The 15,262-nt window shown below is 41.3% G+C and overlaps 1 protein-coding gene across 5 annotated transcripts in view; it reads right to left on the reverse strand.

The window, feature by feature from the left end:
* The window catches only part of necab1 (N-terminal EF-hand calcium binding protein 1), a 135,884-nt gene that overhangs the window by 76,229 nt on the left and 44,393 nt on the right, over positions 1-15,262 (reverse strand). For 4 of the 5 annotated variants that reach the window (XM_059978876.1, XM_059978884.1, XM_059978850.1 and 1 more), the window contains 2 exons: positions 12,236-12,261; positions 10,817-10,914 (listed from right to left, as the gene is read on the reverse strand). In XM_059978876.1, the coding sequence (XP_059834859.1) occupies positions 10,817-10,914; positions 12,236-12,261 (124 nt within the window). The remainder of the gene's footprint in view (positions 1-10,816; positions 10,915-12,235; positions 12,262-15,262) is intronic. The other variant, XM_059978859.1, reaches the window with a different exon arrangement.

Genomic DNA, 15,262 nt, shown 5'->3' on the forward strand with positions numbered 1-15,262 from the left:
TTATTTATATTTGTATTTGCACAGTTTGCTGTCTTCTGCAGTCTGGATGAATGCCATAATTGGATGGTCTTTCATTGATTCTGTTTTAGTTATTATTCCATAGATTTATTGAGTGTGCCCACAAGAAGATAAATCTCAGTGTTGTATATAATGACAGATATTTACTTTGATAATAAATCTTTCTTTGAACTTTGAAGTGGACCACAATGCTGCCCGCGACTGAAAGGCGTCAGTACATGAAGAAGGTGTGCAGTCTAACAGCGAGTGATGGTCTTAGTTGCTTTTCTTGTGATCACAAGACCAATTTGGACACTAGTGGTGTGGAATGCTGCAAGTCAAATTCATTGGTTTACTGGTGAACTTTAGGTGATAGGCAGTCACCTGTGTGGCCTCGGTTGTAGCAAGGACCAGGCCTTCTTGCAGCCACCTAGGGGAGGCGTCGGAGTCGGGCGCTCCACTGGAGTGCCGAAGGTGGTATGGCGTGGTGTCTATGCCGGAGTCGGTGCCATCCACAGTCGCTCCGTGATCGCCCGGCAGAAGGCAAGCTGTATTGTGTTTGACTGCAGACTGCTGCAACACTCATGGATTTCAATTGCATATTTTTTGTATGACTGTATTTTACTACTATTTTTCATGTCCTACATGTGCCTTGCACTGTGCCTGACTGTTGGCATTGTGCATTACACATTGATCCTGGAACAATGCTGTTTCATTTGGCTGTATTCATCAGTATTCACATATGGTTGAATGACAATTAAATTTAAATTTAAATTTAAATTTGAATTTGAACTATGCAATTAGAATCAGCAATAAACTAAATTGCCATGTTCTAGTACCATATAATTTTATAGATAAGGTAATGCAGTATTTTAAGCTGCAGTGGCTATTCTAAGAAAATTCAGTTTCAGCTGAGAGCTGGGCTTTTTACAGCATGAGTCATCTGACCAGTGTATGTCTTCTATTACGAGAAACTAACAAGAAGTGTAAAGTTGGTTGATGACACTGACCTTCTCTGTGAATGTGACTAAAATCGTAATCAAAATAATGTAATGTTTAAAGGGGAAAGCCAGTATTTGTCAATTATCACTGCAGCACAAACATAGGCTTGTCAGTGCACTGAATCATTGTGTTAAATTTTGTGTAGAGATACTTACAAGGTACCAACTAACCTTTATACAGTCATTTAAGATAAAATTATTCAGCAAGGTCTATCAGCATGTTTTTAACTAACACACAGGAATACACACAGCTAAATTTTAGAATATTGTCGTTACTTACACAGATGAGTCAGTAATGAGATTCATTTACACATTGCAAATGTGTTAATTTCTTACAGTTTACCAAACAAACCCGAAAATTTGGTGCTGGTCAAGACAGATGTCTATGTACATGGGATGCAGTTCTCTGCCTTGCTAAATGGCCTACTATTAAGTCCATTTCATTCTGGTTTTTGTTGAATTTAGAGCTCTCAGTATTTTTTTTAAGGCAGATCTTTATTTCACTAGATGTGTGATCAGTTACTTTACCCCTTACCAAATGTAAAAATAATTATTATTTCTTAAAATGTCAATGAATTTCTAATACAAATGAGGAAATTAGGTCATATTGTACACAACTTTTAAGCAAATTCAAAAGGAGCAATGCAAACACATATTCATGGCTTCCTCCTATTTCCCACCTGCACATTGCCTTTTGCTAACACCTACTGTAAAAGCAGTGCCAGTTTCCTCATGTAACCTTATAATACTCAGTTAATTTTATCAGCACACCCCTGACATTACCTCTAGGTTTTTAGACAGCAATTTGACATTTCACATGGGATGACCAGAAATCTTTTCCAGCTAATTATTGTGAAGATCAAAGATGTTCTCAGTTACACCCCCCCCCCCCCACTCCCTAAGCAATGATTTGTTTATTAACTCCAAATTCAATCATTCAGCATTGGTAACTATGGCCTTACTGTCAAAATTCTAAGGTCTGTAATTCTCTCCCTAAAACTCATCCTTCTACTATTTTTTTAAAAAAAGATTGTTCATTAGAAGCCTGGGTATTGTTTGGTTACATGCCCTAATTATATCTTGTACCCCAATGTAAACATTTATATATCACTCCTATGAAAAATGAAAACCCATGAGAAGTATTCAGCCAAGATGGCGTATCAAGCCAAATACTAAAGACTTGTACTGATCAACTGGCTGGAGTGTTCAGAGATCTTTAACCTCTTGCATCGGCACTCAACTGGTTCACGCAGGCTTCAATTATACTGGTGCCCAAGAAGAACCTAGTGACCTGCCTCAATGACTATCGTCCAGTAGCACTTATATCCACAGTGATGAAGTGTTTTGAGAGATTGGTGATGAAACAGATCAGTTCCTGCCTGAGAAAAGACAGGCAAATTGGAGTGGATCTATCAGAGCAACAGATCCATAGAAGCTGCTGTTTCATTGGCTTTTCACTCAACCCTAGAACATCTGAACAGCAAAGATGCATACATCAGGATACTCTTTATTGACTTCAACTCAGCAGTCAATAACATCATGTCTTCAAAACTGATCAATAAGCCCCAAGACTTTGGCCACTTTAGATTGGCAACAAGATCTTCTCCACAATCGCCATCAGCACAGGTGCACCATAAAGCTGTGTGCTTAGCCCCCTGCTCTACTTGCTTTATACTTATGACTGTGTGGCTAAGCATCGCTCCAAAGCCATTCTCAAATTTGCTGATGACATCACTGTCACTGGCCAAATCAAAGGTGATGATTAAATTAGCATATGGGAGGGAGATTGAAAATCTGGCTGAGTGGTGCCAAAACAATGACCCTTTACTCTTTGTAAGTCATCAGGTCAAGTCAAGTCAAGTCAACTTTTATAGTCATTTCGACCATAACTGCTGGTACAGTGCATAGTAAAAATGAGACAATGTTTTTCAGGACCATGGTGTTACATGACACAGTACAAAAAACTAGGCTGAACTACGTAATAAAAAAAAAGACACAGAGAAAGCTACACTAGACTACAGACCTACACTGGACTGCATAAAGTGCACAAGAACAGTGCAGGCATTGCAATAAATAATAAACAGGACAGTAGGGCAAGGTGTCAGTCCAGGCTTCGGGTATTGAGGAGTCTGATAGCTTGGGGGAAGAAACTGTTACATAGTCTGGTCGTGAGAACCCGAATGCTTCGGAGCCTTTTCTCAGATAGCAGGAGGGAGAAGAGATTGTATGAGTTGTGCATGGGGTCCTTATTGAATGCTGAGCTGAAGTCGATAAAGAGTATCCTGATGTATGTATCTTTGCTGTTCAGATGTTCTAGGGTTGAGTGAAAAGCCAATTATGCTGTTTCCTTTGCGGATGTAACGTGTAGTGTAAAAGTCCGTGATGGCAGGAAGAGAGAACCCGATGATCTTCTCAGCTGACCTCACTATCCACTGCAGGGTCTTGCGATCCGAGATGGTTCAATTTCCGAAACAGGCAGTGATGCAGTTGCTCGGGACACTCTCAATACAACCCCTGTGATGAGGGTGGAGGGTGGGTGGGAGATGGACTTTCCTCAGCCTTCGCAAAAAGTAGAGACGCTGCTGGGCTTTCTTTGCTATGGAACTGGTGTTGAGGGACCCGGTGAGATTCTCCGTCAAGTGAACACCAAGAAATTTGGTGCTCTTTACGATCTCTACTGAGGAGCCATCGATATTCAGGGCGGAGTGGTCGCTCCGTGCCCTCATGAAGTCAACAACCATCTCTTTTGTTTTGTTCACATTCAGAGACAGGTTGTTGGCTCTGCACCAGTCCGTTAGCCGCTGTACCTCCTCTCTGTAAGCTGACTCATCGTTCTTGCTGATGAGACCCACCACTGTCAGGTCATCGGCGAACTTGATGATATGTTTCAAGCTGTGTGTTGTAGCACAGTCGTGGGTCAGCAGAGTGAACAGCAGTGGACTGAGCACACAGCCCTGGGGAGCCCCCGTGCTCAGTGTGATAGTGTTGGAGGTGCTGCTCCCGATCCGGACTAACTGAGGTCTCCCAGTCAGGAAGTCTAGGATTCAGTTGCAGAGGGAGGTGTTCAGGCCCAGTAGGCTCAGCTTTCCAATCAGTTTCTGAGGGATGATTGTGTTGAATGCTGAACTGAAGTCTATGAACAGCATCCAAATGTACATGTCTTTTTTGTCCAGGTAGGTTAGGGCCAGGTGGAGGGTGGTGGCAATGGCATCATCTGTTGAGCGGTTGGGACAGTACACAAACTGCAGGGGGTCCAGTGAGGGGGGCAGCAGGGTCTTGATATGCCTCATGACGAGCCTCTCGAAACACTTCATGATGATGGATGTGAGTGCAATGGGACGGTAGTCATTTAGGCAGGACACTGAAGACTTTTTCTGCACAGGGACGATAGTGGCAGCCTTGAAGGATGGTGGAATGGTGGCGCTGCTCAGGGAGATGTTGAAGATGTCAGTGAGAACATCTGCTAGCTGGTCTGCACATCCTCTGAGCACTCTACCAGGGATGCTGTCTGGTCCAGCAGCCTTCCGTGGGTTGACCCTGCACAGGGTTCTTCTCACGTCGGCCATGGAGAGACACAGCACCTGGTCATTTGTAGGAGGGGTGGACTTCCTCACCGCCACGTCATTTTCCGCCTCAAACTGGGTGTAGAAGTTATTCAGCGCAATTGGGAGGGAGACATCACCTGCATAGTCAGGTGATGTTGTCCTGTAATTGGTGATGTCCTGGATGCCCTTCCACATGCGCCTCATGTCGCCGTTGTCCTGGAAGTAACTGTGGATTAGCTGGGTGTGTGCACGCTTTGCCCCTCTGATGGCTCGGGACAGTTTGGCCCTCGCTTTTGTTAGAGCTGCCTTGTCACCTGCTCTGAAGGCGGAGTCGCTGGACCTCAGCAGTGCACGCACCTCCACAGTCATCCATGGCTTCTGGTTGGCACTTATAGTGATGGTCTTGGACAGAGTAACATCACCAATGCACTTTCTGCCGTAGATGGTCGGTGATGCTGTGTACTCCTCTAAGTTGGTAGAGTCGCCATTGTAAGCAAGACCAAGGAGATGATTATTGACTTTAGAAGAAGGAAACCAGAGATCCACGAGCCAGTCCTCATCTGAGGATCTGAGGTGAAGGTCAGCAATTTTAAACCTCTCGGTGTTATTATTTCAGAGGATCTGTCCTGGGCCCAGTACATATGTACAATTACAATTGAAATACACCAACATCTACTTAGGAGTATGGGAATATTCGGCAGGATATCTAAAGCTTTGACAATCTTCTACAGATGTGTAATGGAGTGTACATTGACTGGTTGCATCACAGCCTGGAACGGAAACACCAATGGAAAATCCTATAAAAAGTTGTGGATTCGGCCCCATACATCACAGGTAAAGCATTCCCAAGCACTGAGCCCATCTACATGAAACCCAGCCATAGGAAAGCAGTATCCATCATCAGGGATCCCCGCCACCCAGGTCATGCTCTCTTCTCTCTGCTGTCATCTGAACGATGATACAGGAGCCTCAGAACTCACACCATCAGCTTCAGGAACAGTTACTACCCTTCAACCATCAGGCTCTTGAACCAAAGGGGATAACTTCACTCACCCCATCATTGAAATGTTCCCGCAATGTATGGAGTCACTTTCAAGGACTCTGTCTTGTTACGAAGGTGAAGCAACTCTGAGGGGCCGAAGGGTACAAAGTCGCCCCTCCTTTTTGAGAATCGCAAGATCGCTATTATTTTGGGTCTGAGACCCAGGAAATGAGAGACACACACAGAATACACAACCAGGTGGAATGTGTCCTGACATCAGCGGAACAGAACCACTGACTACTGCTATTGTCTCTTGGAGACGGAATTGTGTATTGAGTACTGTACTATTCATTGAAACCCCTCAGGGGACAACCAGAGTGGTCTGGTTGAGGGATTGCATCATCCCAACCTGATTGACATCTGAGACCCCGTGAGTAAGGATAAAAGAGGGGTCTGGGGGGAACACCCCTTTTGACGTACCAGGAGAAACGCTAGAAATCCAGTGACAGCATATTATAGCGAAAGCTGGTGGGGGCTTGTGTGCGCCCTCCCTTGCCTGGGTAGCGGGCTCACCACGGAAGAACGGTTTAGCTAAAGGAGAGGCCACAAGTGAAAGGCCACGACAACGAGACACCTGATGGATCGAAATCATAAAGGAAAGCCAGCAAGTTTTTCTCCTAATCTCTCTCTCTCTCCAACAATTGCACACAGTAGTCCCCAACGGCTGCAGCCTGTATGAACTGAATGAACTATATATTTCCATCGGACAATACATTATCCCCTAGACAACAAAAGAGCTTATTTCTTATTGATTATTATTATACCCGCACTTTTAGGTTTAGTATTGATGACATATATTATCTGTATATTTGCATTGATATTATTTTTGTGTATTTTTACTAATAAATACTGTTAAAAATCGTATCATCAGACTTCAACGGACCTCTCTCTCTTTGCTGGTAAGTAACCCAGTTACGGGGTTCGTAATGGTCTCATGTTCTCAAGAATTATTGCTTATGCAGTATATTAATTTTCTTCTGTCTTTGCCCAGTTTGTTCTTTACTACACACAGGTAGAACCTCCAAGATGGTGCAGTCTTTCATTGATTCAGTTATGGTTATAATTCTAATTTATTGACCATGAGCACAAGAAAATGAATCTCAGAGTATGTATGCAACATACATGTACTTTGACTCACACCATATACCTTGATAGTAAATTTACTTTGAATGTTGTAAAACATTTCAGAGGGGTAGTGCACTACAAGGTTTAGCAAAGAAATTTGGGAATACTCTTGTGTGCACTTAAGTCAACAAGAGATTGTTCAACAGTGTTTTCTTTCCCCTATAACAGTGAATATTATATGGCGCTTTTCCTATCATATCAGTGCCAGCCAATCAATCTGCTATAAGCGTTAAGATCCAGGGATAAATGCAAGCTCTGCAAGGGATAATATCTGCATAGGTCTTCTTTGAAATTAATGCAGTAATAGGATATTGAATCTTCACTATTGATGAATCCCCAAGATAAGAGGGCATCACGGTCAGCATGCAAGGACACATCAGTGTTTCTTAAACAAGAGAAAATCTGCCGATGGTGGTGAGGGAGGAGTAGTAGGTGTAGGTGAAGCATTTGTTGCGCTTGCAAGGATAAGTGCCAGGAGGGAGATCAGTGGGGAGGGATGAATAGCCTGCTCCTACACCACCTCCAGAGCCTGAAATAGTCCTTGCAGGTGAGGCAACACTTCACCTGCCAGTCTGTTGGGATCATTTACTGTGTTCAGTATTCCCGGTGTGGCCTCCTATACATCGGTGAGACCCGACATAGACTGGAAGAGTGCTTTGCCGAGTACCTACGCTCCTTACGCCAGAAGCAGCAGGATCTCCCAGTGGCCACTCATTTTAATTTCATTTCCCATTCCTATTCTGACATGTCAATCCATGGCCTCCTCTACTATAGCCATGAGGCCACACTCTTCATTACTTATCCCCTTTTCCATCTCTCATCTTACCTCCTTGCCTGCCCATCACCTCCCTCTGGTTCTCCTTCCCCCTTTTTCTTTCTTCCATGGCCTTTCACCAATCAACTTCTCAGCTCTTTACTTCATCCCTCTGCCTCCAAGTTCCACCTATCACGTGGTGGTTCTCTCTCAACCCAGAACCCCCGCCACCCTTTAACTCTACCCCTCAGCTTTTTTTTCTCCATCCTGCTGAAGGGTCTCGGCCTGAAATATCAACTACACTATTTCCCCCCATAGACACCTGTTGAGTTCCCCCAGCATTTTGTGTGTTGCTCAGTGTTTCTCAAATCAACTTTATGTTGCGCTTTTTAATTATTTGTCAGATACAGAAAAGAGAAAACTATATAAGGAATGACATGAAAAAGAGAAATGGCAATATGTGGAGTAAAGGAAGTGAATGGGTAAAATGCTGGATAAATAGAAGAAATAGGTGATAAGATTGAAAAAAAATCAAAGTGTCATTGGATCAGGAATAAGATGAACTTTTGTTTGAGGATGATTCCATCTTATTAATGAGATTTTATTTGTTTCTCAATATAGGGCAGAATGATTTCCTTCGGAGTTTGTTTACGTCCCAGTTTTTCTCCTAGCTCACTGAACAGATAAAGTAGCTTACGTGTTGAAGCAATTGGTGGCCTTTTTGCTGTGATATTTGATGACCAAGTGTGCTTTATGGATGCTGTGCTCATTTGTTTTATGTGAGGACCCATGTAATGTGACGTTTGGGGTTTGGTTTCCGGGTTTAATTAGTTCATCAATAATGGCTTAGCACAGATGGGCAAAAAAGGTTAGCAAAGATGCACTTGGGTAAAGAGGTCATTTCTATGCTTGTACCGTTCTGCCTTCAACTGCCTGGACCTTTACGTCTAGAGTTCACTTCTTCAAACTTGTCTCCCTATTACTCTCTACTTAAAACTTTATATATGACTGCATCTTATAATCAATTGCCTAAAAACCTTTTTCTGTTGGTTGGTGCAAATTCTATTTGATAATTCTTCCCCAAGGTGGCTGGTGCCATTTTGCTACATTCAAGATGCTAAGGAATTGAACTGTATCATGGCTTTGGTTGCTGCATCTATAGTCAAAGACACAAGCTCAATCAGGTAAATGCAGCTGCTATTACAGCAAATATTCAATGATGACTGTCTTGGCTGCAGACTTCCTAAATCTGTAGTCAAGAGTGTGATGGAATATACCGTTGTCTGGTTGTGAGCAGCCTCAACAACACACGAGGGCATGACAACATTTTTGTCGCATTATTTTCTTACACAAGGTAGGAAGTTTTAAAAATATATTGATAAACAATACCGGTTTCTTTGGCAGTCAAAAAAAATTAAATTAGAAACAAGACTCCCAATCAAAATAAATCTGTATAATAATGTCAGTAACAAAATCTTCTAAACTTTGCTCAATGGAGAGAGGAGAGCCAGGATTACCTTCCAATAATTATTCACTAAGGTTTATTTAATTTTTGGTACATGATATAAATAGCTTATTTACAACAGCTTTGACTAGAAACAAAAAAGTAACAAATTTTTGACACAGATTTAAAAAGTTGTTTAGATTATTTATATGCTTCTCAGTGCTATTGTCTGCAGAGCTCAGTTGGGAGTTCAAGAAATTGGTTAGCCTCAGTGCTGCATCAGCTGTCAATCCCAGAAGATTTTAAATGTGCTTGCATCTGCTAATGACTTCATGGCTCCACAAATATGATGGTTGCAAAGAAACATCAGTTGTTTTCTGAATGAACTTAAGTAACTTCCTTGAACAGTGAAATGCCTCATTCTATTTTAACCACCAAGCCAGCAGATCAACTTTGGTTCAAAGAACATTATAAAGGGTGTTCCAGAAGCAGTGCTTAAAAATGAGACTCCAGCTTGGTGAGGCTTCAGGGCATGATGATATATGTGCTTCACAGCATGTAGAAGAGCCAAGTGATCCCAGAATTGACAGATCAGATCAAAGCCCTGGAGGTCCTGTTAGCCATGAATGGAGGTGGACAATTCAACAGTTGATAGAGGGAGGAAACCCAAAGAACATCAGCAAGAACAGGGGCATATACAAGAGTGTCAAAGACAAGGGTAAAGCATATTTTGTAAAATGATTGCTCCAACTCAGCTACACCACCATTATAGCCATTGTTTAATGAACCATTTTAAGATATTCCAGAACAGTTGTTACACTGGCAGTCATAAATCAATGTTGGAAAAATACCTGGCTCTATCCTGTCCACAAAAGCCAGACACATTCAATCGAGCTAATTAGCAACCAATTAGTCTATTTTTAAATCATCTTCAACACGGTGGGAGGGCCTGACAATATTGCTGTTGCTAGACATTTAACTATAACTTGCTTATTGAAGTCTGGTTTGTGTTTAACTAGGACTGTTCTGCTCCAGATTGTAGTGGCACAGAGGCAATCACTGCTCTCCTGTTCATTCTGAACAGGTGGGTATGCTGGCTGCCAGTCTGAGAATGTTGCTGTGATGCGAGGAACTGGAGTGCCAGCTTAAAGAGCTCAGTTAGTATTCCAGTAATGTTTTGTGGTATCTGTAAATATTTTTAATACTAGGTGGGAAATCTGAAAATTACTCCTCCATTGGTAAATGTTTGCAAATCACTGTCCAAAGATGATTATAAAATTTCCCAAAGTGAGGAAAGTTAACAATACAACTGTGCCATGATTCAATAACAAAATACTGTATGATATGGCAAACTAATGTTAGCATATAATTTAAGCTCAATATTTTTTGATACGGGTAATAAGCAATTGCAAATCAACTGTGCTTTGTCATCCAAACCGCAATTCTTTGAATATATTACTCATCCTAAGGATGGCCACTTGTCCTGAGATCTTGTTTTAGATAGAATTATTATTCAAAATCAGAGTCATACAGAAAGAAAAAGATCACTTGACAAACTGAGTCTGTGTCAACCATCAACCACTGTAATATTTTGTTCTCCCACCAGCGTTCTACAGATTATACCGCTCACCACCCATATGGGTAGCTAACCTACAAACTTACATACCACTGGAATGTGGGAAGAAATACTGACCGCAAACAAAACTCTTGTCATCGGAGAACATGCAAATCCCACACAGGCAGTACTTAGGGTTAGGATCAAACCCAGATTACTTGGGCTGTGAGGCAGTGGCTCCACTAGTAGAACAAATATCCTGCCCAATTTTTCTTGTACATATTAGACCATGGGATTTAAAAGCCTGCTTAACCTGTATTACCAAAGCTTTAAATAATAAGCTAAACACTTACTTTCTTAGTTTTGTCCATTGCTTTTAATATAGAAATATTCAAATCCTCCAGAGCTGCCAAGACGTTTTCATACTCTCCTAAATGTTGAGAAAAGAACTCTGAAGAAGAAACATACACACACAACAATGAGCTAGCAGGCTTATATTTCCAACCTTCCCCTATAAAAATCCACTTTCCCTTGTATGTTCCAATTGAAATAATTTTATAGGCATCAAAGCACTTGTATCAAAAGTAAATAATATTTCCCAATAATTTCATGAAGTCAACTACATTTGAAGTTCCCATAATGCAACTTGTTCAGTTATTTTTGTAGTTATTTATACAAGTGTGTAAGCAAAATGAGAACAATCAAATTTCAAATCAATTCTTAGGATTCAGCTGCAATAAGTGTCACCTTTTTATTTTTCCAAATTGAAGGGAATAGTCTATTCCATATTGTCTGTTAAAGTATATGATTGCATCTTTTGCATTCTGCTACAGAAAATCAATTGAGGACTTGAAGTACATACTATTAGTGGAATTGACAAAGAACTGTTATTGCAAACAGTTTGCAATTTGTTTAAGTTGTTTCAAGTTATTTAACCAAACAAACCATCCTCAGAGTTGAGAAAATCCACTCAAACTTGACACAATCCAAACTCCTGAAGGAAATTCTGCATTTTTCTTCCTAGCTAATGCTAAATTGGGGTGGATATTGGATACCTCAAAGTTTTAAAATCCTGATTAGTATATAATTTTTGCATCTACAAATTATGTTTCCATTGTTCTTTTACTTGTCTTAGAATTTACAGGTTCTCGTACCATTTTTAAATGACTGCACATTCAAACTTCGGTGATTTTTTAAACTGCTGTTATGTTCAACTTTTATAACTGCGATTGTGCTTTCAGAGTGTAAAATATTTTGAAACATGTTGAGGCGGTGAAAGAAACTATCTGTACTCTGCCGAATCCAGGCCTTTTTGTATGTAACAAACAAACAAAATCATTCTAATCCTTACTCCTAGGTCACTCAGTGGAGATGTGTCTGATGAGAAAAATCATCTGCTTACCTCTACACCCTTTCCTGTCTTTGTTCCAATTACACACCAACAAAATATTGCTCAGTGAATAGGTATGTAAATAATTCAAACATTCAGTTCTGTCACAACTTCTTATAAATCACTTTTGCCCAGTTCTGTGTAACTTATGTGAGAATAACTCCCCAGAGGTTGGATAGTTTGATTTTGGATTTTTCTGTGGCTTTTAGTTAGGAGAAATGTATATTAAAATTCCATATATCTCAAAGATGTGAATAAAATATTTAAAATCTTCAAGACTGTGCAAATATAAACCACACATTGCCTTGAAACACCATTTTATCTTTGTGTTTTAATTGTTGCTCCAGTGAATACAGCACATTTGAAAAAAATCCCCACTTACCACATATTTTTTCAATGTTGAGGTTGCTTAAATAGGAAGAAAACAGAAACAAAAATTATTTTATTATTTTAAATCCAACAATTGCTGCATTTCATGTTGCTATTTTTACAGAGGAACTATTTTTGATGATCAAATATTTATACTATGGCCTTGTGCATCTGAAATGCTCTCTGAAAAAATATTTTTGAAGTAGTAACAAACTAGACTCCAGTACCGCTTTAATATAGAAATATTTTCAGTCAGACCTTTATCATTATTTTTCTTATACAAATGTGAGATATGTAAATTTATACATAATTAGAATTATATATTTCTTTCAAAGAGCACAGTGAATAATTATCATTAAATGTAACATAATGGGCAATGTACATGGAACATTGAACAGTACAGTGGAGCAGTAGGGCATTTGGCTCATAATGTTCTGCTGAACCAGCTAAAAAGTAAGTATGCCTCTCAATCAGATCTCCCCTCAGCGTCCAACGCATCAAAGAAAGCAACCCAAGTTTATCCAGCCTCTTGTGACAGCAGATGCCTTCTAAACCCGGCAGGAAACCTCTTCTGCACCCTCTCCAAACCCTCAACATCGTTTCTATAGTGGGGCAAGCAGAACTCTATCCAATATTCCAGATGTGGCCTAACCTGAGCTTTATAAAGTTGCAACATGCCCTCTTGAACTTTGAACTGATTAAAATGAAACTCATGAACGCAGATTCAAAAAGTTGAAAAATGAAGAAATTGCTTATTGAAGCTGTTGATAGTTCATTGTTACATGTAATGTGTTACTGAGTTAAAGGTGTATTTATTGGCTTGTCTAATTGCTGCATATTCAACACACCAGCATTAATAAACCCTATTAGCCTGAAATTGAATTGACTTTATTTCATACATCCTTCACATACATCAGGAGTAAAATCTTTATGTTTCATCTCCATCTAAATGTGCAAATTATAGTAATGTGTAATAAATAGTATGTACAACAGGAGAGTCAATATAGCATAGAAATACAATTGTATCAGCATGAATTAATCAGTCTGATGGCATGGTGGAAGAAGCTGGCCAGGAGCCTGTTGGTCCTGGCTTTAATGCTGTGGTACCGTTTCCCAGATGGTAGCAGCTAGAACAGTTTGTGGTTGGGGCAACTTGGGGTGATATTAATTATTTAGGCCCTTTTTACACACCTGTCTTTGTAAATGTCCTGAAAAGTAGGAAGTTCACATTTACAGATGTGCTGGGCTGTCTGCACCACTCTCTGCGGAGTCCTGCAATTGAGGGAAGTACAGTTCCCATACCAGGCAGTGATACAGCTAGTCAGGATGCTCTCAATTGTGCCACTGTAGAAAGTCATTAGAATTTGGGGACTCATACTGAACTTCTTCAATCGTCTGAAGTGAAAGAGGTGCTGTTGTGCTCTTTTCACCACACAACCAGTACGTACAAGACCATGTGAGACACTCGGTGATATGTATGCTGAGGAACTTAAAGATGTTCACCCTGTCAATCCCAGATCCATTGATGTCAATAGGGGTTAGTCTGTCTCCATTCCTCCTGTAGTGTAGTTCACAACCAGCTCCTTTGCTTTTGCAACATTGAGGGAGAGGTTGTTTTCTTGACACAACCATGTCAGAGTGATAACTTCCTGTCTGTTGGCTGCCTGGTTATTATTTGAGATTGGCCTAATCAGTGTAGTATCGTCAGCAAATTTAATTAGCAGATTGGAGCTGTGGGTGGCAACACAGTCATGGGTATTCTGCTGGGCCTACAAGCGGCCACAAATGAGGTAGACAAACTAAATAAAAGTACAGAAGGGATAAGCTGAGCGGCCGTTGTTGGGAGTAGAGCAGTGATGAGAGTAGAACCGACAGGATTTTGCTCATTCAGGCTTTGACGAAAGTGGGCTTCAGCAAGGTAAGTGGAATGCATTTTTGATTTTTCTTTGCATTTAGTTTTTAAGGAACAGCGATCATATCGGTAGGGTTAGGCTTTTGCTCTGGGTGTCAGATTTGGGAATCCTGGGAAACTTCCAGTCTCCCAGACAGCAACATCTGCGTCGGGTGCACTGAGATGCAGCTCCTGAGACGGTGTTAGGGATCTGGAGCTGCGGCTCAATGACCTACAGTTTATTAGGGAGAGTGAACAGGAGAAAGAGAGGAGCTACAGGGGATTTGTCACCCCGAGGCTATAGGAGTTAGACAAGTGGGTGACAAAGGGAGGGAAGGGAAAAGTTCAGATAGTAGAGAGCACCCCTGTGGCCATTCCCCTCAGTAATTGTTATCTCGTTTTGGATGCTGTTGAGGGGGTGACCTGACAGAGGACGACCACGGTGATCAAGTCTCTGGCCTGGTTCCATGGTGCAGAAGGGAAAGAAGAAGATGAGGAATGCGGTAGTCATGGGAGATTCCATAGTGAGGGGAACAGACAGGAGGTTCTGTCAGTCTGATAGAGATACCCGCGTGGTGTGTTGCCTCCCAGGTGCCAGTGTACGGGATGACTCGGATCAGGTACAGAACATTCTGAAGGAAAAAGGTGAACAGCCAGAATTCTTGGTACACATTGGTACCAATGACATAGTAAAAAAAGGGAGAAGGTTCTAAAGAGAGTATTCTGGGAGTTGTGTAGGAAGCTGAAAAGCAGGACCTCCAGGGTAGTAATCTCAGGATTGCTACCTGTACCATGTGCTAATGAGTGAAAGAATAGCATGATCAGGCATATTAATGCGTGACTGAGAGACTGGTGTTGGGGGCAGGGCTTCAGATTCCTGGATAATTGGGGCCTCTCCTGGGGAAAGTAGAACCTGTACAAAAAGGACAGGTTACACCCAAACGCAAAGGGGTCCAATATCCTAGCGGGCACATTTAATAGAGTTGTTAGGAAGGGTTTAAACTAATTTGGCTGGGGGATGGGAACCAGAGTGATGGGCTGAGGAAGGGGAAAACAGAAATACATCCAAGTTACTGTGCAACAGAGATGATAGAAAGGACAGGCAGGAGGTGAGGCATAATCACAGCCAGAGGCATGAGTTACCGGGCA

The sequence above is a fragment of the Hypanus sabinus genome, chromosome 1 (genome assembly GCF_030144855.1).
Source record: "Hypanus sabinus isolate sHypSab1 chromosome 1, sHypSab1.hap1, whole genome shotgun sequence".
NCBI lineage: Eukaryota > Metazoa > Chordata > Chondrichthyes > Myliobatiformes > Dasyatidae > Hypanus > Hypanus sabinus.